This window comes from Amblyomma americanum, chromosome 11, assembly GCF_052857255.1.
Source record: "Amblyomma americanum isolate KBUSLIRL-KWMA chromosome 11, ASM5285725v1, whole genome shotgun sequence".
In the NCBI taxonomy this organism is placed as follows: Eukaryota; Metazoa; Arthropoda; class Arachnida; order Ixodida; family Ixodidae; genus Amblyomma; species Amblyomma americanum.
In genome coordinates, this window is record NC_135507.1 from 50181844 (window position 1) to 50208452 (window position 26609).

The following is a 26609-nucleotide window of genomic DNA, read 5'->3' on the forward strand; positions in this document are numbered from 1 at the left end:
GCTTGTCTGCTCGGCCTTGTCGTCGTCCCGGTTTTCCCCCGAACGGCGTCACTGTAGCTTGGCCCATCTTTCGGTGGATGAGTGGGCTTCGGCACGTCGGCTGTGCGTCCAGAGGATGGCAGTGCGGTGGTGGAGATTGCAGCGGAAGTTGCTGGCTGCTTGCCTCTCACCGCGCGTAGAGCTTCGCGACGGGTGACGGGTTCCTGCGCAGTGGCAAGGAGAGACGCGACCTTGCGTTCCTCCTGCCATCGTGGGCAGCGGGGCTCACTGGATGCGTGGGCGCCATTGCAGTTCACGCAACGGGGTGTAGCGGCCCTGCACTCTTTGGTTGGATGCCCTGTGCCACAGCAGAGGCAGCGCGCAGAAGCTGTGCACACTGCCGTCGCATGTCCGAGCACTCCGCACTGCCGGCATTGCACGGGGCGTGGAAGAAAGGCACGCACAGGACGCCGGAGTTTGAAGAGAGCCACCTCAGGGGGGGTGTGGCCCGCGAAGCGGAGCACAAGGGTTCTTCCTCTCCTTGAGCACCCGACGACCGGAGCTTTGCTCTGGATGTTGGCTGCCAGCTCTTCCTCGGGAATGCACGGGTCGACGCCGTAGAGTGTGCCGGCACAAGTGTTCGTGCGCGCCTCGCGGGCGCGTACACGCACGCCGCACACCGTGTCAACGGCCAGGAGAGGCTGTAGGTCTGTTGCGCTGTTCGTGTCTACCGCCACGACGTTGGGGCGGTGGTTTACGCGCACGGCCTCAACTCCTGGCAGCTTGGAGAGCTCTGCAGCTATGGCCTCCTTTGTTGATGCAAGGAAGATTTCCTTGCCTCCCAGCGCACTGTCTCGGTGCCACGGGAATCAGCTGGCCGGTAGGGTTGGGCAGCGAAATGGGCGGCCGCACCGGCGAGCGGTGCAGTGGGCGCCCCTTGTCTAGCAGACGACGCGTGCGGGGAGCCGCCGCAGCTATCCCGCTGGCGCCGCTGTTGCGGTGACGCAGTCTCCGACGGGCTGGATGAAGGGGCCTCGCTTTGAAGCAGTGCCGCGTGGTTCTCCCCGCCAGCAGACGACGCTGCCCGGAAGCCAGCTCCACGATTCGGCCGGCGCTGCTGTGTTGTTCGAGGAGTCTCGAAGGGGCGATGCGCCGGCCGGGGCTGCTGCAGCAGACGTCAAAGGGGGAATTCCTCTGTGACCCGGTTGGAACTCTGCCGTACCGCCTTGGCTGCATTCTTTGGCGTTCTCTGCGGCTCCTTGGCGACTTCTGGCCGCTCCGCTTTGTTTCTGGGGGCTCGAGAGGAGGGGGCGCTGTCCATCTCTTTCTCCTTGGTGTTTCCCGTCCCGGGAGCCGGTTTTGTTCCGCTCGTCAGGAGGGGTGCGGGCCGATTGGAATGCCGTCGGCCTGGTCCAGGCATCGTTCCATGGTGTACCCTTGACTCACGGTGCTGGGGCCGCGATGGCAGGGAGATGGAACGTGCTGCCCAGCACGTTCAGCAACGATGTGGAGTGCATTGCCGGCGTGCTGGCTGGGTGCCCTTCTGCTCTAGTGTCCAGAGTTGAGTCGAGAAACAAGACAGAGCTTTGGTCACCTGCCTCCACTGGTATGGTGACGAAGGTAGCTGGGTCCGGGTCCTCTTGTGGGGTGGTCTGCGGCCTGGCAGTAGGGCTCTCATGAAAGAGTGGGCGTTGGCTAGCAGTGATGATATGTTGGGCCTCGGCACGAAGCTCTGCCGAACATAGCACCAGCTTCTTGAAGCACACACAGTCACCAGCCTGCGCGCAAATGCTAAATGCCACAGCCCTGGGCGCTTCCGTGACAAGATTCCTAGACCACAATACCTGCTGGGAAGCTTCTCGCTGTGTAGATAGTCCAGTTTATCCTGGGAGCACGTGTTGTAGGCTACTGTGTCGCCCGCTGTTGCGTCGCTGACGCCGTCATTTTGCACCAAAGCACTGTCACACTGCGCGCCGTCATTTACCTTTCTCTCCTCTGGAAGTTCTTGGCTGACGCTTTTGCGGCAGCTTCTTTGATAGGTAATGAGGTATGTTGGGAAAAAGCGTCGGTATTTCATCTTCGCTGAGGCACGGTCGGCCGCGGGGAATCTTGACAACCTCACCATTCACGCCATGGGTATAATCCTGCACGATGAATTTTGGCTCGAAGTGCAACTCGCACAACACTGACGTTTTCTCAAGAGGTTTGTCCGCTCGTGGAATGGTCCATTGCCAAGCCCTGAACATTTCTTCATCATCTGGTACAGCCAAAACTGATGCTTTTTTGCCTTCTTGAGGAAACATACCCACTCGCACACCCGGGTGCAAAGCAATGCTTTTGGCGTTTCGGAGGCTTATCCATCGCCGCTTATGTCATAACGACAATTAAACCTTGGTCCGCTCGAGAAAACTGACGGCAGATATCCTGTAACACGTCTTGACAAGCTAACGCAACTCACACGACCAAGATTCTTCTACGCTTAGTAGTGCTGCTGGCTGAGAAAAGGCATCTAACTTGCCACTTGCGCGCCACCTGTCGCTAGCATGAACTACTGTTTCAGCCGGCGCTATGCGCCACCCTCCGCATTTCTCTCACCTCCCCTTCTAGACAGCATAGCATGGCATCGGGCATGAGATGTGATCTGTCTGGCGTGCTCGTTGACGACACTGTTCACCGTCACTTTGAACGTTCTTTCGATATAGCAGTCTTAAAAATGTTTCTCGCAGACAGCACACGCCGGAGTCAACTTGCGGTCCTGTCTTTTGATCAGCCGCTCCCACTCCACTAGCCGTGTTGGGTCCGAGGGCACACCGATTCGACCGGTAGCCACTCCGACAGAGCGGCATGAAATATGTTTCATCCCAGCCTTGATGCTTCGGCTTTAGCATCACCAGTCGCTGTATTTTTCTTTCACATGAAACAGCACAGACAAAACAACAGAAAAAAGCAAAGATGCGACCAAGATGCTATAATCCACATCGTGCACGATCAATGCAACTGCAGCGACTGCGGCATGTCCGGCAGCGACGGCACCTTTACGACGAGCAGCGCCCCTCGCGGCCAAAGTTGGAAGGCATCGCGTGTGCTGTTTCCGTCTTTTATTGGGAGAGCGCTCTGCTCGACACACTGGTACGATGTTCTAGGCACTATAGTTTAACCATATAGCAGCGTACTGCAACAAAAATTGAGTCAAAAGTTTGCGTTTTATCAAAATTAGAAGCATTGAACATAGCAGTATAAATTTGAATTGTAAATTTGAATTACAGCTAAATCTCATGCAACAAATAAAAACTTCATAAATGGTTTGCAGAGGTGTGTTGATTTTGAATATTGCATTTCCAAAAAAACATTTTTTTTCACAGTGTTTTGGCCCCAAAAACCCCTGCCCTTTCCTTAATCATAATTTCCTGCTTGCAAGGACATTTTTGCTAACCATGTTCTGCGTAACTTCGCAACATTAACTGCAGGAAGAAATGAGGAATGGTGAAAGAAATGAATGCACAGCTATGCCTGAAGTTAGCACGCTGATAGCTTGCTCACCTTTAACATACGTTTAGCAGGCGGCTGTGACTAGTTTCCCACAGTGAAGGTTCGTCTGAGTGAGTCATTGTAGTGAGGGGCGTACCTCACATACGCACCAGACAAACTATTCATGTTTGCATTAGCAACAATCTTTCCCTTCCTCAGTATAAAAATGTTAAGTGCATGGGATGCGAGGTGTACCAGCAGGGCCGAAGCCTGGTGAAAACTCGACTTTCAATTAGGCATTGAACATTTGCCCGGTGAGGCCAAGAACACACACCAAGAACTCTCTCTCTAAAACAAGGGAACACTTGGCCTCAAGGCTTGCACACGCGAGCCATCTACGAATAGAATGCGCTACTATAGGCCTAGATGGCTGCCGATAAGATAGATGGCTTGTTCGGTTGGTCTCCCTACTGAAAAAAAATCCTAGCTACGTGCCTGCACTCTGCAAATATCACCCAAAAAATGGTGTGTTGTCGGGGCCATGAAAAACTTCGCATCCTGTAAAACATAACGCGCAACCACGCGAAACTAACCGCTAGGCAAAGCGCACAAGGAACATAGAACTGGCGCGTTCTTCCTACCTGCGTACTGACCGGCACCAATGCTTGCGAGCAGGATGATGTAGGCGTTTCTTTCACAACCGTCATATATTGTGCCGGCCGGCATGCTCAGCGATACTGCTTGAAGTGCAGCGTAGTTCGGCAAAAACTAAACGTTTCTCACCTTGCCACAATTGCAAACTGCAGAGCGTCACGAACCACGCCAGAACAGCCAGCAGGCCACGAAGCGTGTGTGCCTTTTTACAAACTGCGTAATTCAAGGCATCGGCCTGCGTGGTCAGTGTAAACTTAATAAAATGCAGAGTAATTGAAAAAAAAAAGCATTTCTCACCTTGCCGTCGTCAGAAACTGTGCGAGTTCCGCGTCGAAGACCAAGACAGATGCAAAATCATTGTCTGCGCTCGCCGCACGCTGACAGGCATATTTCCTGGGGCCAGATTTCACCGGGTGTCCGCTATTTATGAATCCCTTTCTCTATTGCAAAATGCCCAAGGTGCGGAAACTGACACATTCGCGTGTGGTGTTTACGATTCCATTTTCATAGGCACAGTAAGTAAAAAAAACTATTCCATATGCTTCCAGACCTAAAATAAAGTATAGGAGTATCATTCCTTCCATATAGCCATCAGAAAAATTTGAAACTGCCTGTGTATGTTCTTGATAACCAATATCTCATTAAAAAACTGTAAACAACCCAATTCCTTAACCCATCACTCCATGAACTTTTTTCGCGTGACAATATGAAAATATTTCAGTAGCCTTGATTTGTAACACAAACACCCAAACTAAACTTAGTTTTTAAAAAGGATGCGCGGTTTAGATTTATTACAGCCTTTTCTTCGCGTATATATTTTTTTTATCACATACTGCGGACCAATTACGGTCCAAGCAGGAGAGGCACAGTACAAAACAGTAGAGTACAAAATTTCGACCTTGAAAGAAAAAAAGCCAACATGACAACGAAACAAGTACGAAAAAGGACGACCGACACTTATACAACGCTAAATAGGCATAGGATGAAAGAAACAATACGCAGTGTCAACAACACAGCGCGTCACAGGCAGCGCCAACCGACAGTTGAAATTACTCAGGGCAGGCATGCAAAGGAGAATCATGAGGCAGTGCGTTCCAATTAGTAATCGTATTAGGAAAAAATTAATACTTATAGGCATTCGTGCGGGCAAAAATGGGTTAAATGTAGTGTTTATGCTTATGACGAGATTTCTTACATGACTGTTTGGTTATGAAATCCTGGGGGTCTATGCTTAGTGACTCGGCGGGGCGGCGGGAGCGGAATGCAAGAAAATGGCGGCGGCGCCTCCCGAGAACCGGCTTTGGCGACGACGACCCCTTCCAAGAGTGGCACCACCCTCAGCAGAGAGTGGGCGCACATTGAGGCTCGCTATACAAATCCACGTGCTTACATTATTGAGTGTTTACATTAAGCGTGGCCCGCTCTGTGCATGCTTCCATAGCACTGCTTTGGCAACTGTACTCTTTACAACGAAAGCTATATTTAGTACGTAATAGGGGATCTTTCTGTTGTGAGCCACGTGCGTGTCTCTGTATTTGTTGGCGCAGCACACGCCAGGTGCGCTGCTGTAGTGTGGCTTGGCCGCATAGTAGTAGTATAGTAGAAAACATTTATTCACAAAAAAAAGTAGGATAAAGAGGAGAAAATACAGATTTTGGGTGGAGTCTATATTTCAGGACCCCAATGTCCACCGCAGTTGCTCTTGCTTGGGATATCAGATTACGCTGGATTGCCAAATCAGAGCTGAGCAGGGCAGACTCCCACTGTTCCTTGTTTAGGGGCTTGGGACCGGAGCTACTTCCTGCCAACGCATTTGTAGTTCTGCTGGAGAGTGTTTGCGTAAAGGCGTCGAATCAGACGGGTGCCTCCCAAATGCCCTCCAGTGTCTCCAGCATTTAAAATTTACAAACAGTTGTGTTCTTAATTAACATCTTAACCACAGATCAGTGACACAAGCAGCAACACTATGCTAAAGGCTTTTGCCTCACCACACTTCAGGCCAACAAATTGCCCCCTGAATTTTTTTGTGTAGGTTAGGAAAGGTAATCATCGGTAGTTGACGTCAATCCCTCGCCTTTGCCGACATTAGCTTATGGGGAGGTGGGAGATAGACCTGTCTTTGCGTTCGTAGAAGGAGGAGGCCTTCGCCGTAGGCATAGGGAGAGAGGTGAGGTTGGGGAGGTTAGTCGCTCGGTTAGTGTATCCTCGAGCTAGGCTGCCCGCGGCCTCGTTTCGCTCGAGCCCCTCGTGCCCATGAGTAAAGTGCTTTGGTGCTTGCCTGTGGAATTTTGAACATGTAGAGTAGTTCGAATGGGAGCGATGGGGTGTGGAAATCTGCCAAAGAGGAAGAGCCGACACGCTGACTGGGAGTCGGTAACAATTTTTAGGTCATTTCCCGTGGTATCGCCGTGCTGGATGGCGAGGCTGATTGCAGCAGTTTCTGCTACTGTGGGAGAGCAGTTTCATAGGCAGGCGCTGGCGATTTCCTTGAAATTGGTGTCCATGCGACCGCTACCGCGCTTGTAGAATTGGGGTATATGGCTGTGTAGACGTGTACAGCATTTCATGCCTGTCGGTCTGTGCGGCGCAGGTAATCCACTCGCGTCTTTCGTCGTCTCTTTTGTGGGTCCGAGTGCATGTTCTTTGGGAGTGGGGCTACATACACGCGAGTTTGGGGAGTTGAGGGTAGGTCTTGGTTGGCCTGGATGGCGCGTATGTCAGCCGGGGAACCCACTCTTTTCAAGATTGCGCATCCAGTTTTGGTGGTGAGGAGGCGTTCTAGCTTTGGTGGTGAGGAAGTGTTCCTTTTGCGAAGTTACGACGGCTTCTCGAATTTCTTCAGTGGTGTTGGTCAGTTCCAGGTCCTCGAGGTGGCAGCTGGCCGTGTGCATCGGGAGGCCTAATGGATGTCTCCAGGCGGTACGGATGATGGCGTTGGCCTTGTCTCGTTCATTCCCCAGAAATGGTAGGAATGGGAGACCGTATGACAGGCAGCTCATAACAAGAGCCTGTAGCAGTGGGGTTGTATCCTCCTCACTCATGCCTTTTCGGTTGCAGGTGGTGCGCAGAATCTTGCGGGAGATCTGGAGGGCAGTATTCTGGAGACGCTGTAACGTGTGGTTGGCTCTCCTGTCGTTCTGAAGCCAGAGGCCCAGGATGCGAATGAGAGGGACTCCCTTTATACTCGTGCCTTCGAGGTAAACCTCGATGTCGCCTGGCGATTTGTAGGCATAGCCCTGAATGCGGATAATTTTGGTTTTGTCGGGTGTGCAGCGAAGGCCGCAATTTGCTGCTTGTCTTTCTACGCATGGGACTGCCTCTTGTAGGGTTTCTTTCTCGGCAAGGGAGCCCTGGGTGGACCAGACGGTGATATCATCGGCGTTGATGCCTTCAGTAGCCTTGAGTGCTCTTGCCATGCCGTTCATAGCTATATTGAAGAGGGGAGGAGAGATGATAGAACCGGGAGGCGCAGGTGAACTGGAACATTTTCGTTGCTAAGGTTAACGAACTAACGGAAAGATATATCCCCCTACGCACCATTACAACTCATAGAAATGCACTGTGGTACAACGCTCACATAAGAAGGCTTTGTAACAGGAAAAAACGCTTTTACCGAAACGCAAAAAAATGTAACTCCGTTTCTAAATGGGAAGCTTATCATGCGGAAAATAGCGTGTATGTATCGGCAATGAAAAACGCCAAAGATCATTTTCTACAGCACACACTGCCCAACATGCTCACAAATGATCCCAAAAAATTTTGGCGTGCCATTAATCCCAATAGAAATCATTCAATTAAATTGTTAAATGAAAACGGTTCAACTATCGCTGATACTGATTGTCCTAAAATTCTAAATAAAACATTTTGTCGCAATTTTGTTCTTTCTTCCAACGTCACATTTCCTACAGTGGAGGACTGCCAATTCTCAATCATGGATGCAATATCCATCGAGCCCCTAGGAATAGAAAAATTAATAGAAAATCTTAAGACCTATACAAGCCCTGGAACAGATTTAATTAACTCGAAGTTCTTGAAGAGTACTAAACTTTATTTCTCAATCATCCTTTCCAAAATTTTCCAGCAGTCACTTGAGACGTCAGTGCTTCCAGCGGACTGGACGATCGGGAAAGTGGTTCCGTTGCACAAGTCAGGTAGTTCTAATTCCCCTCTTAATTACCGCCCAATATCACTAACCAGCATACCATGCAAAATTTTTTAGCACATCCTATACACTAACGTAGTTGTGAGAACTCGCATGTGTGCACGTTGGCCTTCTTAGCCCCAGTACCCCATGCTCTGGGTTTGTCTGTACACCACTGCGTGTCTCGCACGTAGGCTGCCCCAGAGCGCTTCACGTCTAGTACAAACCATAATAATGCAACTACATGTTTACAAACACCTGCAGCTCCAGCCCGGCAGTTGCAGGTTCCTTCAACCACAATTCCATTTGACGAGAGCACAGCAGCGGTGTTATATGATTTTGCCAAAGAGAATGATGCCTCCACGGTTGCTTTAACAAAAGTGGACCTGTCAGCCTTGCAAATAAGAACATTTTGAACCTTCTCTGATTTAAAACATCCTGTATCCGCTTACAGTATGTTTCTGAGCACCATGTGCATTCTGATGTGCCAAGATTTCTTGCCCTGAGAACCCATCCGGCACGTCTTTTAACAGCTTTGTCCATGGTCCTTACGGTAACCTTTCTCGAAGAGGAATTACATTATGAATGGTTCGTAGTGGTACCTGCACCATGGGTATAAGCAAGTGTCAAAATGTTTTCTTTGGCACTCCACATATAAACAGAGCATGCAAGCATACACGGCTGATCATGGGACCACCAATGCGATCTTGAAATAAAAGAGTATTTATACATTGTGTTTTGTTTAATTGTGGCAAGCGTGCTTGAAAAGCAATGCTGAACCCGCTTCGTTTACTACGCGCGGCCGTGAAGAATGTTGCACATGGACGGGCTCGGTAAACATCTAGCTAACTTAAAACTCTGAGGCCGCCCTAGTGCAAAGTACTGGCGCCTCCATATTTTTCAGGTTAGTCAAAACATCCGCCCCAGTTTTTTTTTCGACTGCGTTCGCGTTACTTGTAGCCACCGAGGCACGTTCATATTTTGGCCGCGTCTATCTGCACTCTATTGTAGTAAGACATGGAGACCGCGACCGAGATGGTATGAGCTGTCAAACTCGTTGAATATGGCACAAACAGCAACTGCTATCTGTATCGAGATGCTATGCTGAGCTACACAGAATGTCACAGTGCTAATACAAGAGCTTGGTTCTGCCTCGTACTTGCTGCACGCTGTTCAAACAACACTACAGACAAGAAAATGCGCTGGCACAAGCTAAGCGCCAACTCTACTTACTTCTTGCAAGGTGTACGTTATTAACGTATGCTCTGTCCGTTTCTTTCGACCATATACTTGTTTCAGAGTCGTCCGTAGAGTGAATAGATTAAATAGCACGCTGTAACCAAAAGACTCAATGGGCAGTGCTCGATAACGCGTATTTTGCTAAAATACAGTGCATACATTCTCGCAAGAGGGTGTCGCACTTGCAACAAACATGAATGTACTGTACGCTACGTACTACGCCTGCCGCCGGGACAGCCGCACAAACTTGGAAGGTTCGCGACGGGCGACCAGTAAATAAATGCACTGTTAGCGCGTGCTCACCAGCAAAACACGCCTGCTAGCCGTAGGATCGCACTCGTGCCTTCTGCAGCATAGATATATAAAACGCTGACAACGGTGTTGCTATGCAACGCAAGCTGCGAGCGCGCGACACTGGCACATGTGTGCGCTTCTCGTGCGCTCACGGGCGAAAATACTCGCTTTGCGCTCGTAGCATCGGCTGCATAACCCTAAAAAAGTTGTACGGCAATGTAAATATCACTTGTGCGGCGCAAATATGCAACAAAAGTATTACTAGCACTCCAAAAAACGTTTTTTTTTACCTGCTGTTGCGCGGCGTCCATAGCCTACCACTGCTCCGGCAAATCCTGCCCGGCAACCTCGCCCACAATTCCCAGCCTGCTTTGCGGCAGTAGCGTAGGGGGCACGCGCAACTTTCCGAAATGGTCCATTTCTTGAACTCCTGGTGCTTTGTCTCAAAGCGCATTGACCAGAAGGTCCCCAGTGGCCCCACCTCACGCACCTACCTTGCATAGTGAGTCATGTAATTGAGCTTACGATTTACAGCAGCAGAGCCATACCGCTCGGCAAACTCAGTCAAAAATGTTTGCACAAGGACATCAAGGTAAGCCAAGCGCTCAGATGGTATGTCCCACGAAAATGTAATGTTTATAAGAACCTCATTACACTCCACTTGCTTGATGCTGTTCCTTTCAGCACAGCATTGCTTCTGATGAATGACATATTTATATGAGGCGGCTCATTTTTGGAATCATTAGGCCCATAGCAGATAGTAGTGATCTCATCCAGGTCTTGTCTGCACAACAGCTTAGATGAAAGAAGTGCCCTCAGCACCTGGCGCAGAACTTATTCTGCCCCTCTTTCCAGAATTTCATGCATTATGTCTGGGGGCAGTAGCTGACGGGAAAGATTGCCACACCTATGTCTTTTCTGAAACAACTCTTTAGAACCCTTTGAACCACTACATTTCCGAGAGCCTTGAAAAAGGTGTGAGTGGGCAGATAGTTCCTCACAGAGGCTATAAAAACATGGCTGGCCAAACTAAGCTATCAAAATATGCATGAATATGTCACATAAACATGCATAAATTGCGTGTGGACCAGTGCCTGTATTGTGAGGCAAGGTGCAGTGTTGGGCTACTGCATTTGGCATCCCAACCACCACCAGCCATGAGCAGAATGGGCCATTTTTGTAGAATGTCACTACCATGTGGCCCGAGAGATGGGGCACCCAGAGTGATGCATGAACGTGCAATACAGCAAGCATCCCTTGTGTGTGAAAAAATGAGTATTTGTTTCATCTGCTTGTGTTTTGTTGAGAATTGCTTGTGAACTTTGTCTCTGTCACTGTAATGTGATATTCAGATGCAGGGAAGAAATTGGTCTTTCAATATGGACTCACTCTAAATTTCCTTCCTGGGCAGTACATGCATAAGCCAGTCGAGCTCTGCTAGATAAAAGAGTTGGCTTTACTTGGCCATGACTTGAGGTAGTACAGCTGTTGGCTCTGTTTGGTTCCTGTGGGTAGTTTGTCATGTATGTTTCACTAAAACTTCAGTTGTTAGTCTAGTTACAGTGGCTAGAATTGGGAAGTGTGACGACCGCGCCCGTTCGCGCGTGGCGCCTTGAGAGGAAACCACCAGATGGCGCTGACGCTCGTTCACACGTCAGCTCCAGCAGCCGCCGCCGCAGCCGCCAGCCCTGCATGCGCAGTCTAAAACGCGATAACGCTAAAAGAATGCTTCGTAACATATATTTTCTTTGGAACATGGCGGGAAACAGCAATAGAGTAGTCACGCTAACCCACTGGCAATTCCAAGGTGCGAAGTTAATCCAACTGAGCGCGCTTTGAAGGTTGGCGGAAGCTTGCTTTGCCCGATTTTCTCCCGCTCACGCGTTACAGAACGCAAAACAGAAAATTCCTCGGTGTTCTCTGAAGTAAGCATTTTATTTATTGAGCGCTTATCAGAAATACAAGTTAACTTTGAAAAGTTTCTCACAAACAGTTCAAAATACAATTCTCAGGCTTCGATGCTCGCTAAGTGACGCGCCTAAGCTTCAAGTGCTTTTTCTTTTCACGAGAAGACGCTCTCTCCTTGTTGAGGGCTTTCGTGTAGAAGTGCAGACGAGTGACTAGAAAGAACTTTTTGATCTGGTTGCTAAGGCTGGGGCCGTGTTGTGCACAGCCCAGTGTGACATTGTTGTTTTGGAGGCAGGAAACGAGCTTGTCCAAGCTGTCACTGCGGAGCTCGTTATAACTGAACCACATCGTAAAAGTGGTCTCGAGGGCATCGACAAATGCGAATAGCTCTTCCGAAGGGTAAATGAGGCCCCCATTGTCACAGAACTTGGTGAACATGGCCAGCTGTTCATTGGCGTCATCAGCGGAAACAAGCAGCTTATCACTGCATTCCTTGCACCCAGTTTTCAGAATTGTCTTGCGGGCAACATACCCTGCCATGAAAAATACCAGCCGTGAGTCGCTCATCTTCTCAGGGTACTCATGGTCAGAAAGCTTTAAGGACTTCTTTACAATCTGAGAGGCTTCTTCAATCTTCCCACCTTCCAGCAATGCATCCAGTTCTTGATTTGAATCTTCACTACTAAGGAGAAACTTCAGATCTCCCCCTTCACAGTTTCCGCTGCTCGGCGCTTTAACCAAATCGTAGAAACTTAGACAGTTCACGGTGAGCAAGAACTGCGCAGCAGTGGGATGGTCGTTGCAGCCAGAAAATTGTCTTATTATTCCAAACAATTTCTCTAGGCAGTCTTGGCTCAGTCGGCACGTCAGCAGGTACTTAAAGCCAAGTTTCTCATGAAGATACCTCATTAGATCAAGCGTACCTTGAAGGGTGACTCTTAGCCCCTCGGCAGTGCTTGCTGAAAGGAATCCTGCTGGTGAAGTTTTTGCATGAACCTCCCACCTGTTTAGATAGTTTAGTACATCCTTGATGTGCTTTTCAGCTGTAGAGTCGGGTTTTAATCCTTCAGATGGTATGCGTGCTGTCATGGCCTTTATAAGCTTCCACATCAGCAAAACAAAGGCTTCCGTTGGTGCGGGATCACCCCATTGCTCCTTAATTTGCTTCTGGTAGAACAGGCCACGAAGCACTTGCGGACTGAAAAGATGAAAAGCAAAGTTCACTTTCATCTTCTCAAAGTTGTTCGGGTTCACGTGAGCAGCAGTGATTTTTGGCATCACTTTGAGAGTAAGCGCACACTTATCCTCGTTGTGTGCTGCTCTGATATGTTCAATATATACGGAACCTTCAGGTGTTTTATACCTTGCTTTGAGAAGGCCGTTTCGAACGCATTTTACCAAATGCGGAAAATCAGAAATGAAGAAGAGGCGTCTTGCTGCGTCAACAGGGTGTGGTGTAGATGGCCTGATGAACGTCGAGGAGCCGGAAATCCCAAAAAGACGCCACATTGAACGGTTCCATGATGCTCCATCCGCCGTGATATAATCCACCTTCAACCCAGCCTTTTCAGCAAGTAAAACCGCTTCTATCAAAATTTTTGACAAAAGCGGAGCCTTTACGTTGCCCCGGGAAGCAAAGACTCCTAGTATCTGGTGCCAGGAACCAGTGAGAGGCTGAAACATAATAATGAGACCGTGATCGCAGAGAAGTCTGTCGTTTTCCAAAGTGAATTTTCCCAAGTCAACCAGACCTTCCACTTTCCCTCCTGTGCAAACGTTCAAGCATTCCGTCAGCTTCATTTCGTCCACGATGAGGCCGCCGTGACACTTGAATGCATCCATAGATTTAGTTCTCTTTGCGATCCGCGTGATTATAGCAGGGTTAAATCCGAACCCACTTCTGTACTTGCGCATGTGGACCTTTAAGCAGCTTCTGCTTGGGAGAATGAGTATGCCTTCCCGCCTGATATGCTCATAGAGCCTCGGGCTTTTCATTCTCATTATTATACATTCTAGCAACCAGTCCTGGTTGTAGTGCATGCCTTTTGTTGATTTGCGGCGAGCGGCTTGATAACATTGCATAACAGCAAGTCTTTGCTTTGGTGGAAGCGTTTTCAACCGGTCTGCGAGGACGCCCTCTTCGAGTTCTGCACTTTGACTCTTCAGCTTCTCAATAGTTTGAGTGCAAAGTGCTACCTTGACTTTTAATCGACGGGTGGCTTGGGCTTGTGCTCTTCTACGCTTTGAAGTTCGGGCTACTCCAGTCGGACTGCACCGTTTTCTTGATCTTTGGTTAAGAAGAGCTTTCCGTAAATGCTTGCACTGAATACATGGTTTGCCTTCAGTGGTGATGCCCTGGCATTTCTGGCTCGATATGGCCGTATCTGAAAGAACAATCTTCTTATTGCCAAGCACGAATGGAAATTCGTGTATAGTGCCTGCACCCGGACAAATGCTCATGGCGTCCACTCTTTCGAGGAGCGATGCAGGGTCTTCACACGCGACATTCTTTTGCTGCACTCCTTTGACAAAAACATCATGCGTCACACTGCCCCCTTGTCCTGAAAACAAAACTAGCTTTTCTGCGAACAAGATGCGCTTATCCACTGCAGTCCGACACACGCTGTAAGCCACAGTCAGAGGCGAAACACTTAACGTATGCTTTCCCCATGGAGCTGACGGCAGGGCCAAGTCCTCAAATAAAACTGAGCTGGAGAGGCTTTCGGTCTCAACACTCACTGGTGAAAGCTCGTCTCCTGCACTCTTCTTGCTAGGTGGAGCTGAAAGTGGAGTCCTCGCTGGGCGTTTCCTGCTTGTAGGCAACTTCTTTGACAGGTAATGCGGGAGATTAGGAAACTGTGTAGGCACAGCTCCCGGAAGCAAGAGAGGCCTACCCCTGTCAATCCGGACAATTTCACCGTTCACGATGTGTTCAAAGTGGCGGGATATATACCTCTCGTCGAAGTGTAGCTCGCACACGGCGGAGTTTTCTTCGAGTTCCTTGTCAGCACGTGGAATAGCTCGCCGCCACTGCGCCAACACAGCCTGGTCCTTCGGAACCCCGAACAAAGACAGTTTCTTTTTACACGACTTGTAGCCTGTAGTACATCCTGGCACAAAACAATGACTCTGTTTACGAGGCATGAGTACGCATAGAGACTTCTCTGTTGCTGTAACACAAAAAGAAACGAGCGCGACTTCCGACAGCGGTCAGCGGCGGACGGCGTGCAGAAGAGACGGCGCGACTCGGATTGGCCAACGTATAAGCGACAGCGCGCGCCCCCTCGCGGCTCCTCTCCGAAGGCTTCAACGCGCCCCGTAGGCGCTGCATGCCGCTCATCACACTTCCCAATTCTAGCCACTGTAGTCTAGTCGTCACTTCATTCTCATCACCATGTGCTGTCATTTGCACTGGTTATGATATGCTGTCCCAAAGCATGAATTTAGATTCGTGCTCTGAGAATGGTCCACTCCAGACTAAACTTTATGGAGTGAATATAGCTCAAATAGTTTTACAGAGCACTGTGAAAGGCAACTTATTATCAAGGGTAAAGAAGCAGGAGTAAGGGTTAAGCTAATTCTTCTTTTGCCCAGTGTGAGAACTTGCAGGTCTTGCCTACTACCGTAGAGCAAGGAACTCAAAAAGTTTTATAAGCCTGGGTGATTTATGTTGTCAAGGAAGCATAATGATGTAGTTATGCCTCGCTATTGTGCAAACTTCGTTTCTTAATCAAGACTACTCATATAGCAAGTCTTCCCAGGTGAAAATTTCCTGCTGGGAATCTGCTGGTCCCAACACTGCTGGGATTTTGGCAGATTCCCAGCAGCTGCTGGGACCAGCAGGAGCTGCTGGGACCAGCAGGCGTTGCTGGGACCAGCAGGCGTTGCTGGGACCAGCAGGCGTTGCTGGGGCCAGCAGTTGTTGCTGGGACCAGCAGGCGCTGCTGGGACCAGCAGGTGTTAGTGGGGCCAGCAGGCATTGAAATGAGCTTTGACCTCTCAAAATGTGTGAAAGAATAAGATCAGTAGAAACGAGGCAAATACCACCAACACAGAGCTGTATGGTATTGGTGTCACTTCTATTGTTCTAGTTCCTTCACGCAGAATTCGATGAACCCAAGCTAAACCAACGTGCCAGTTCTGCTCATCCGAGACTGCCGAGCAAACACAGCTCATTGGACACAGAATCCCACTTGCTGCTTTGGCGCATACTAATGCATTACATGCTCTCAACAGCAAGACAGGGCAGGAACATCTACTCATCTTGTGGAGTTGAACATGTTTATTTTCATGTGAAAGGAAATTTCATTCCTTCCGCTTGGATTTAACAATATCTTGGATCTTCTCGCTGAGAATCCTGTTTATATTTTTTACCACAGGGTCAACATCCACGCCCCTTTGTAGGCCCCAGTGCTTGACCGTGGCTGCAAAAAAGTGTTTACAACTGTTAATAAGGTGCTGCAGAGATAGCTGCCATATGAAAGGAAGGAGGGGTGCGACACAGTCGGATCCAGCAGGTGATTGCAGGGGCATAGTGCACATAACTCCCAACTTGCTATAGTAACTAAAGAACTTTAGCCAACTGTTAAAATTCATGCGTGTCATTTATGGTAGACCAAGCTATTTGTATAATGAATAATCAGTGTCACTTTACACTGTGCAAAACAAGTTTCCCAGGTAAACACATATCTGTACAGTACAGCACAGTTTATACAGTTGTTGTGTGTTACCCTCATGGACTTTTCACGCATGGACTTTGTCAGCCTATTGTAGGACGGTGCACTTCACCATTCAATATTCACTCACATTACCGCTGCTGCATATAAGAAAAAAATCAATGACATTTTTCTCCTTTCCTTTTAGCCTTTTATACTACTTTACCATTTTCTGCATCTCTCTTCCCAATTCCTTCCCCATGCAGAGTAGCATGTCGTGGGCTAAATTTTCTGCATTTGATTAAAGGGCTTCTCTCTCTCACAGTTAGTTATACTTTGATTATTTAGATGATGTGCAATTTGCAGATGTTATATCTGGTTGTATGGTCTTCCAAAATGAAAGCACTGTGATGAACATGCAGCAACTAGCTGAAAATTTCGGCTGAAATTCATCGTACCTACGATGACCCCAATCTTCTCTGGAGTAAGGGGCTGCTTGGGCTCTTCGCCCAAAGCCTTCTTTGTGGATGCAACCACCCCTCTCACGCTGCGGACTGCCAGGGTGTCAGGACCCCATATGGCATGAGCAGCATCTTTACACACTAAGGTGCCTTTTTTATTTTGTAGTATTTTCGCAGCCCCAGCTGCAGCAATAATTATTCCTTTGGACAGGTGAAACTTGGAAGAAACATAGGGTACAGTTTAGATTGCGCCTTTAGCACAAAAATATGATGACAAAAGCAACCACAATGCAAACAAGCTTTCACCATGCAACATGGAATGCAGCTGAAAATAAAGAGCGCATACTGTAGTGTTCACTTTCCTTTTTTGCCTTACACATTTTCTTGTGTAAAAAAGTGAGAGACCATAAATACTTGAACAGAGGAAGAGAGAGAGAGAGAGAGAGAGAGAGAACATATAACCTATTCACATAATTCGCAAAGTTGTTATCACTACTAGGAATGATTTGTGAAAGTCGAAACAAAAGTACTGCCACTCACAGATCCATCGTCCAGATAGGTGAAGTCCTCCCTTGCTGCTGAAATCACAAATGATTTTTTAAGAACTGTTCTTTGAGGTGTTCAGCCATAAAATGCTATATGAAGTAATAAACTTACGTAAATGAGCCACCTCTGTATCTTCAGCTGGGTGTGACGCTGCATTGGATAAATTTTGCCGTTATGAAAGGTCGAAATTGTAGCATAAAGAAAACTTACAGTTTGCAGCCTTCTCTTGTTCCTGAGAGGTACCTGGAGTGGCTGTAGGCTCTGCAGTTGGACCGCATTTCAGTTAATATAAGCCTGCTATATTTGAAATGTTAGCTTTTTTGACTCAAGCAGGCATAAGGTACTTACGTGTACAAACAGCTGTACAAACATTTAGGCACTGTTGTAGTGTTGCAAGTACTACCGTGCTTTCCTGAACAGTGCACGTGGCACATCTGTCAACTTTCTAGTCAACGGCCAATGTGTGATGAATAAAGCCCCAGTGGGAGCACATAGAGGGCATGTTTTGTAAAGAAATAGGCATGAATACGAATACAAAGCCCACTCAGACTTGGCACATATCTTCAAAGCTTACACTGGCTTTCATTCCTAGTAGTAGTTTGTCACTGTTTTAAGCTTGTTTACACCTTAAGCTGATGTGCTGTTCATTGATTACAGGTCTATTGCTTCAGTTGTTGCGTAGATTCGCCTGCTAGAGCAGCTATGCAGCACTTTACGCAGTTCAATGGATATTATGGCTGCTCATGGTGCTTGCACCCCGGGAAAACCATTGATGGTAAGTAAGGCTATCTTTAGCACATTTGAATAACTGACTTAGCTATATACCACATATTTGTTTTCTTATAGTTAGGCACAAACATACATGGGTTGCACAGATGTCATAGCGACCGGCTTATTTGAGATGGCTGTGTGGTGAAAGCCTCCGCGTTTTTATAATGCGCATATCACGACTTCCTCCAGCCTTCACTGTGGAAGCTGGGCTCCGCGTTCGAACATGGCACCTGTGGCGTCATGTCCAATCCATGTGCAGGTCAGCTTCTTGAGTTAGCTTTAGAAATGCAGTACCACTCTGGATTCATTTGTAGGTTGTGCACCCTTTCAAAGGCTTGGCCTTGAAGTAGCAACATCTTTTTAGAGAGGCCAGTCAACTTCATTTGAGGCAGTGCTTGTGAGCTACCATACTGAGAATTATTACTCAAAACCATCCATTCTTTTTTTTCTCAAGTAATTTTGGTCAGTCCACCTGCTTTGGTCAAGGTTATAGATCAACACGTCACCTTGACTATATCTCTGCTAAAAAATTGTAAGCATGCGTTCAAATAATTGGTATGTGATGTATGTTAGTAGTTTATTTAACATACACTCTTACATTGGCATATAGGTGATCTGAACCAGCATCACAATGAAAAGTCTTGTATAGGTCAGCATAAGAAAACCTGCACATTTGTTCCACAAATTGCCATTTTTGCCCCTCAGAAATACATCTGTATGAGGGAATGTTAGATTCAGGGCCAAATTGTAGCATTGCTGTAGAAGCTGCCAGAGAGTGCCACCTCTTCACAGGCGTGCAACCCAACTAGGCCAATCTGCAAGCTATAGTTGGATACAACTCAAGAATCAAGTTGCAAATGCCACTCAAAGGAGGCCTTCTGACCAGTTGTGTTGACCTATTGTCGTGGCGTCTCGTTTAATCCTCTTACCTGTTATGTGATATTGAAAGTGGCTGGCAAGTGCGAGGGGATTGACCGCGACGTCATTAGGATTGGTCGCAGCCATTGGTTGGAAGGCCTTCTTTGAGGGGCATTTCCTACTTCGTTGTAGGTGTTCAGCTAGCTGCTCGCACCTATAGCTTCTTCTGACATGTCACAGAAAGTTTTCAAGTGCAGTTTCTTTTCTTATTTGTTTGCTAAATCATTGCCTGACATATTGACATATTAGGCTGTGTACGTGCCACTTATTTTCTGCTTCTTGCATATTACTGTGCCAAACAGGAACTGTCAAGTATCCAGTCAACTGTGTCGTGCGTGACAGAAGTATGGAGGGCACAAAGAAAAAGATGCACCGAGCTGTGGCAACCGGAGAGGTCATCAAGGGGTTGAAGGGCGTAACACCCTTAATCAATCTTGCGTACTTCGATGTAATCTGGAGTTTCTCTCCAGATTACATGCATTGTGTTCTTTTAGGGGTATCACGGCAGCTAACGGAATGTTGGCTTTCAAATGTAGGTGAGCCATATTATATTGGGGCTCCGCACTGTCTATCTGCAGTAGATGGGCGCCTTTGTAGCATACGGCCACATCTTTGCATTTCTCGGCTCCCCCGCTCGCTGTCTCTCAGAAAGTACTGGAAGGCCTCGGAATGGCAACAGTGGCTTTTGCTTTTTTCTTTGCCATGTCTGGAGGGCATCCTTCCAAGGCAGTATTTCAAGCATTTTGCACTTCTTGTACAGGGCATTGCTCTTCTTTTGCAGGAAACAGTGTGCAGTGCTGATGTTGAGACTAGTACAGCGTGCCTTGTCAAATTTGTTGTAGACGTGCAGTTTTTGTATGGAGAAAGGCACATGACTTACAATGTGCACCAGCTACTGCACATTGCAAAGAGTGTGGTAAACCAAGGGCCTCTGTGGGCGCACTCTTGTTTCACCTTTGAATCCAACATTGGCCACCTGAAGGAACTTGTGACATCGGCAAAAGGTGTGCCTCTACAAATAGTAGAACGCCTCATGCTGGCCAGTAACTACAAAAGTCTGAGAACACAAGCCAGTCCTCGGATTCAGCACTTTTTGTCTGATACTCGCACAGCATGTACTGGAGGCATTCTGCTTCTGAGCAGGCCACGGGATGTATCTGGGCCGTTGCTCGACTTTGTTCAAAACCAGATTGGCAACATAAATGGGCCTGTTGTGGAGCATGACCGAGCTAGAGTGTCTGGGCACATGTTCCATAGTGAGCAATATGCGAGGCCAAACAAGACAAACTGTACTGCCTTGGTGACAAACGAAGGAATGTGCTTGAAAGTAAAGCACATTGTGTCTTTTAAGGACCTCAGTGGGCATCCAAAGGTTTTTGTTGTCTCCGAGGATGCATTTTCTTCACAACTGGTACACAATTCCAAGCATATAATGAAGTGTGAAAGAACAGGTTCGAAGAACCTTGTTGAATTGGTGACCAATGTCATTCCGTGTACATACATAGAGCATGATCAAAACATATTTTTCATAAAACACTCTCTGAAGGTGCAGTCTGCTAGTTAACTGGACTCTACAAATGACTCAGTAGTTGTATACATCTCACGAACGAAGTGTACAAATGCCCCTCAAAAGAGGTTGTTCGGTCATAGTCGTCGAGTGGTTGTTATGATGTCATATGGTTAATGTCTTTGCACTTGCCAAACAGGAGCATCTGTCGACACCATTGGCTGAGGCCCCCTTTGAGGGACATTTGCCGCTAATTTTGAGTTGTACACGATTATAAACTATAATCAGCAGTGCACCAAAGTTGGTGAAAAACACTCTGTTTTGGAGTGCTAATTTCCTGAAGTGATAGTGACCAAAATCACATTTTTGATTGACTGTGCTAGATGTGAAACTTCTTAGCAGGCCAAAAGCAGTGGCAGTCCATGCACACAATTTTTGTGCAGTGTTGCAGCATAGAAGTTAGTCTCGCAGTTTAATTTCAAAGCAGCTTTGCCATTAATAGTTGAAAAACAGCTGTAAATTAATGGTATAAATCAGGATTCCCATTTATATAACACAGGTGCCATCTCAAACAGCACCACTATACATTGTCTAAGCACGCAGCTCCCTGCAAAAAATTATGCTTTGTGCGCTGTAAAATTTGTGGGCATGTTACAGCCCTGTTTTTTTTGTGCATGGTGATTTTTTTTATATCTGGTATCACTGTATGGTGTCACAGTAAATGACTCTCTTTGATGGCATGGCAGACAGTGTAATGTGCTCTGCTTTTTTCTCCGTATTTTATTATTTAGCATCACACAGATGTCAATATGATAAGCCTGTTCCTGATGGCCAACTACGTCTCCTATTATATCTCTTTGCCATCACTCAGTTCAGCATGAGTGTTTGAATGCAGCTAGTCGCAACAATTGTGGAATGCATTACTGCACAGCTAACAGCTGTTCCATAGCTCTGCTGTTTATGGGGGTTTAACGCCCCAAAGCGACTCAGGCTATGAGAGACGCCGTAGTGAAGGGCTCCGGAAATTTAGACCGCCGCGGCCAGGATCGAACCCGCGTCTTTCGGGCCAGCAGCCGAGCGCCATAACCACTCAGCCACCGCGGCGGCTATAGCTCTACTGTGATATCCCAACCACAATGAAGTCATGCTGACTCACTGGGCTAATGAATTCTTTCATACCTCTGTCTGATGAAAAGAAAAGCTGCTCTGTGGTGGCATCATTTGTGTTTAAAAGTGGTTTGATGATGCAGTACGCCCGGGTTTATGAAAATACCATTCAGTATTTTCTGTGGAAATCTGCTCATTAAGCCTGTCTCCTCTCCAACTTGTGTTCTCTTCCAACTTGCATTGGCTGTTACTCTGCAGGTTCAGTTACTGTAATTATTTGTGCATTCTTGCAATTCACCTTTATGTGATTTTATTGTTCTTGCAAAGTGTTCTAGAATTTTTTGTCTTTGTAATTCACCTTTATGTGATATTATTTTTCTTTCAAGGTGTGCTCGAATTTTTTGTGTTAACCTTTCTGAAAGGAAAGCATACCTTTCACTGTTCGACTCTATTCCTCATGTTTTGCACATTTTTGTTTGACAGCAGTTGTAATAGCTATGAGCTTTGATACTGCTTTACAATTCGAGTGCTTTCCTATTGGACATGCCATAATGCAGCTGCAAATTTGCTGACCAAGGTTCCTGTTGCCTAAATTCAGTGCACAGGCATACTTGTGCTATGTTGCTCTAATTTTTAAATTTATAAAGACCCAACTTGTGCACCAAGTGATGCATGATTTTGAATGAATAAATGAACATTGTTAGCCAGAAAGTTGTTGAAGCAGTCTGAGAGCCACTAGAATGATGCCTTTGCTACAGTCTTTGCCTATGCAAGTCCACTGCTGCCATTCCACAGATTTAGCTTTAAATATGGTGCAAATTTATGTGGTCTTTGGTCCCTCTCATTATGAAAAGACACTAAAATGTTCTACTTATTAAATGTGTAGCACTCCTAGCACACGTGGCACTAGTCAACCACAGGTGCCAGCAGGCTTCTGTATCAGCAATGTTTTTCCTTCATGTATATAGATATTAGATACCTGTAGCAAATAGTCTTGCTATTTTATTAAATCATGTACATGACATAAAATGACTAATTATCATTCTTTGCATGTAAAAGATGCACCAATTTTTTTTTGTGCTAAGGTTGCACTGTTTAATAAACCATGATTGAGAATGGAATTACGCATACTGAAATTGCTTGCTTTGTTTTTTCTTGCTGCTTGAAGTCGTGGTTATTTGACGCAGACCAGCATATGGCAAACAGCAATGTGCTTTTATGGTTACATTGCTGATTTTAAAACTTCATCCCTCCCCTTACGTTCAGGGGTCCCCCAAGATATGACAGATTCCCAGCCATTTCCATTCCCAATTTTTATATCAACATCCCTGATGTTGAAATAGAGGTATTTGTTTTTGTAAAACCCGATTTTCATTTTCAATAAACTAATAGTAAGGACAATAATGCACTTTTAACACCATTACCACTTGATTTAGCGCGAGAAATCACCAGTGGCACTTTATTATATTGCTTATTTTTCACTGTGGTGTTGTTTTATTCAGTTACACCTGTCTGTGTGCTTACAGAATAAAAACACCGTTTCAAGCTCTGAAGCAGTTGCCAAAAGGCCGTTAATACACACCTTCCGAATGAAACTAGTCATGTCTAGTTGATTTCCAACTAAGTCATCCGGCCCGATACAAGCCAGGTTGAATTCCCAGCTGATCAGCTTTTCTCGAGGCAAGTAAATATCAGTCTCAATATAAAGCCAGTTTCTTCTCTACTGAGACCAGTAAATCCCTTCTGACGACCGGCTACTTGATTTTAATAGCAACCATATATTTCAGTTGACTGAGTACAAAACCGGCAGGTTTACTGCTGGGACCAGTTGATTGAGTACAAAACCAGCAAGTGGTGCTGCTGGGACCAGCTGGCTCAGACATAAAAACCAGCAAGGTTGCTGCTGGGACCAGTTCCCAACACAAAACCAGCAAGTGGTGCTGCTGGGACCAGCTGGCTCAGACATAAAAACCAGCAAGGTTGCTGCTGGGACCAGTTCCCAACACAAAACCAGCAAGTGGTGCTGCTGGGACCAGCAAGCTCAGACATAAAAACCAGCAAGATTGCTGCTGGGACCAGTTCCCAACACAAAACCAGCAAGTGGTGCTGCTGGGACCAGCAAGTTCAGACCAAAACCAGCAAGTGGTGCTGCTGGGACCAGCAGGCCCAGACCGAAACCAGCAAATGGTGCTGCTGGGACCAGCAGGCCCAGACCGAAACCAGCAAAATTGCTGCTGGGACCAGCACAAACCAGCAGATTCCCAGCAGGAAATTTTCACCTGGGTTACACTATAACGAATGAAGAAGAAAAAAAGTATCTATTCAAGAAAGCCCAAAGGGACACCGAGGACAGCGCTATCAAAATTTTGTTCTTAGTAAAAATTGATTTTACAGCTCTTTCTGGATATTCTGATGTTTGTCTGGCAGCAAAAGATGCATGTATCGTTGAGAAAGTTACATTTCAAATTTTCCGACCACTCGATCCAAACTGATATCACCTACACCTGAAAGGACTGTGATTAGTGCTTAGGGGTGAATGGTAGTATAGCCTAGCCATGGGCATTTGTGCTGAAGAAAAAAAAAAACTCAATGCCACACAATTTACTTAACTCTGCAAAGATGGCACACCTGTACATATTTTATTTTTGGCCTTTTCTAGCTGTTTTCAGTGCAAGTAGTGCCTTTTTCTTTAGAGTGTGGTAATCAATTGATGCAGGCCAACTTCATTTTGTCCTCAGTGTCCTTTTAATTATTCTAAGGGTCAGCTTCAGCATAGCTGCATGCAGCGAGTGAAAATTTGGACAGAATTTCGGCAAATGGAAGTGCATTATGCCATTTTTAAGCTTCTTGTGGAGCCAACTTTGAACGACCAATAGAGTGCGCCCTACTACACCTGTTTATACCTCATGATCCTCTAGTACATATCTGCACCTAAACAGCTGATAATGCTGAACATATCAAACTAGTTGGAGCTGCTAAGGGAGCTTTGTTCACAGGTATTTATTCAGTATGTCGCAGAATACGATAGGCACATCAGCCAACTGCTTTGGACTGTACAGCGTGAAGGCACGAAAAATATGGTCCTCACTACGGAATTTGAGCTTTCACAATGGATTCGACAGCTGTACCCGGCACTCGGGGTTCAGGAAAGCAAATGCCTGGTTAGGGGAGTCAATATCTTTGTTTCCATTGCTGTTCATATGAGTGCAACAAAACTTCATGAGTATATATAGTGGGCTATGTATATTTTCACCCTGTCTGTTTTCTTAACAGCAATTTTTCATGTTATTGAGGGGTAAATGCACTGAAAAATGTTGCTTTCCAGATCTGGCTGTAATTTGAGTGATTTATTTTAATACAGACAGTAATAAAGCGTGCACTATTGTACTTGGCATATATATTGAATTTCTATGAGTAAAGTGTAGAATTATGTTAATAACTATGCATAGATGTCGCCTATGGTAAATAATTTGAGATTACAGGTGGCATCTTACTAAAAGTGCTATTTTCAGATTTTGCAAAATGTGGCTGTACTTTTTTTATTGTTGCTTCGTGTGTGTGACCATGGGTTCTTTTTTTTTGTTTCATTTTGCATTAGCTACCCTGGGAACCTTTATGAAGAGGTGGCCAAGGCGCTTGTTGCGAGATTCTCTGTTTTGGCAGACGCTACTGGGAGAGGATGTGTAAGCAACCATCAGTTGTTTATGCTGTGCTTTTACAAATAGGAACACAATCGATCTTGATTGGTACACTTATTTGCAAAGATCAGATGCATCCAACAAATGCCTACCACAATCAGTGCACTCTGATGTGAATTGCTGTCTAAAATAAACAACAGTCACAAGTTCATTGCCATAACAGCTTTCTTTTCAAGATTTCTGATATATATGTATTTACACTTGTGCTAAAACTCTAGTGTTATCTCATACATGCCTGCTATAAAACCGAAGATATGATGCTTGGGCAATATGACAATGAGGTAATTTTCAGGACTCATGGCGTGAAGGTCTTCGTTTCAAAGCGAAGTTTGAGAGGAGGAAACTCAGGCTGGCATCTGGAGAAAGTAATGCTCCAAAGGGGCGGAGAACGGCACCCGACACTCCTCCTACCATTCACAGAGCTTCACGGCCTTCTGCTGCATGTATTGGCAATTCAATTTAAGTAATGGACGTGAATTTTTGCCTCTTGTGATGTATTTTATGTCTTAGTTTGCTTAGATTTGTAATTTGATGATGGCGAAGACTAAGATTCTATTGCCAGCCACATTGAGGCTATAAAGAGAGGGCTGGCCAGATCCCCCCCCCCCCCCCCCCCCCCCCCCCCCAAAGCCAGATTTTACTCTAATTTCCGATTGCATGGCGAGGACATTTCAAGACTGCCGAAAGTGGATTGCTAATAGTGCTCCACCCATCATGGCGATAGTCTGTAAACACCCGGGCCTTGCCGTGAGCGAGATGGCAAATACTGATCCACTGCTATTATTTAGCACTTATTGGCTTATTTGTTCCCTTGCCCACCTAGCATGTTGTCTCAAAGCTACACCTGAAAAGTTAACATATCAAGTTACTTTGATAGCACTTCCATAGATGATGCCCATAGGCTGCCAATTTTATTTTAGCAGTTACTGGTCTGTAGATGGTGCTTATGTGTCTTGTTGCTGTGTCCAAAATGGCTAACCTGTACTATAGGCAGGAATAAAGGGTGCTGTCTTGCTAGGCACATTGATTAGATATGAAAATGGACAAGGAGAGAGCATGCGGCTGTAAAACGGAGCAGAACGATGCAATAAACTGGTGCATTTAATGTGTAAAAGAAAGGCAGTTAACAATGATGTGTGCAAGAAATATTTTCCTTCTGACACCGTCCAGAGCAAAAAACTGATTGTAATAACAAGTAATTATCAATAGCATCCACCCAAAAGCAGCCATATGGCTACAAAGGAAAAATTTCTCAGGAACTTT

The 26609-nt window shown here is 46.4% G+C and overlaps 2 protein-coding genes and 1 long non-coding RNA gene across 6 annotated transcripts in view; 2 read left to right on the plus strand and 1 right to left on the minus strand.

The window, feature by feature from the left end:
- The window catches only part of LOC144109436 (uncharacterized), a 128611-nt gene that overhangs the window by 97587 nt on the left and 4415 nt on the right, over positions 1-26609 (plus strand). The window contains exons 3-4 of one of the 2 annotated variants that reach the window (XR_013309596.1): positions 25247-25331; positions 25639-25780. The gene's annotated coding sequence lies outside the window, so the exon portion shown is untranslated. Of the gene's footprint in view, positions 1-25246; positions 25332-25638; positions 25781-26609 lie in introns of those variants that run through there. The other variant, XR_013309595.1, reaches the window with a different exon arrangement.
- LOC144109416 (uncharacterized) lies at positions 15948-17688 on the minus strand. Of its 3 annotated transcripts, XR_013309585.1 has the most exons (4): positions 17556-17590; positions 17457-17495; positions 16797-17374; positions 15948-16107 (listed from the first exon to the last, which is right to left on the minus strand). It is a non-coding gene; the product is annotated as an uncharacterized LOC144109416 (long non-coding RNA). The 3 variants fall into 3 exon arrangements; XR_013309584.1 differs by having other exon boundaries at positions 17457-17688; XR_013309583.1 differs by having other exon boundaries at positions 16797-17688.
- Positions 17681-24863, plus strand: LOC144109415 (uncharacterized). Its single transcript, XM_077642204.1, has 2 exons — positions 17681-18120; positions 19337-24863. Exons 1-2 carry the CDS (start codon positions 18048-18050, stop codon positions 20596-20598), a joined length of 1335 nt encoding a protein of 444 aa, XP_077498330.1. The 5' UTR covers positions 17681-18047; the 3' UTR covers positions 20599-24863.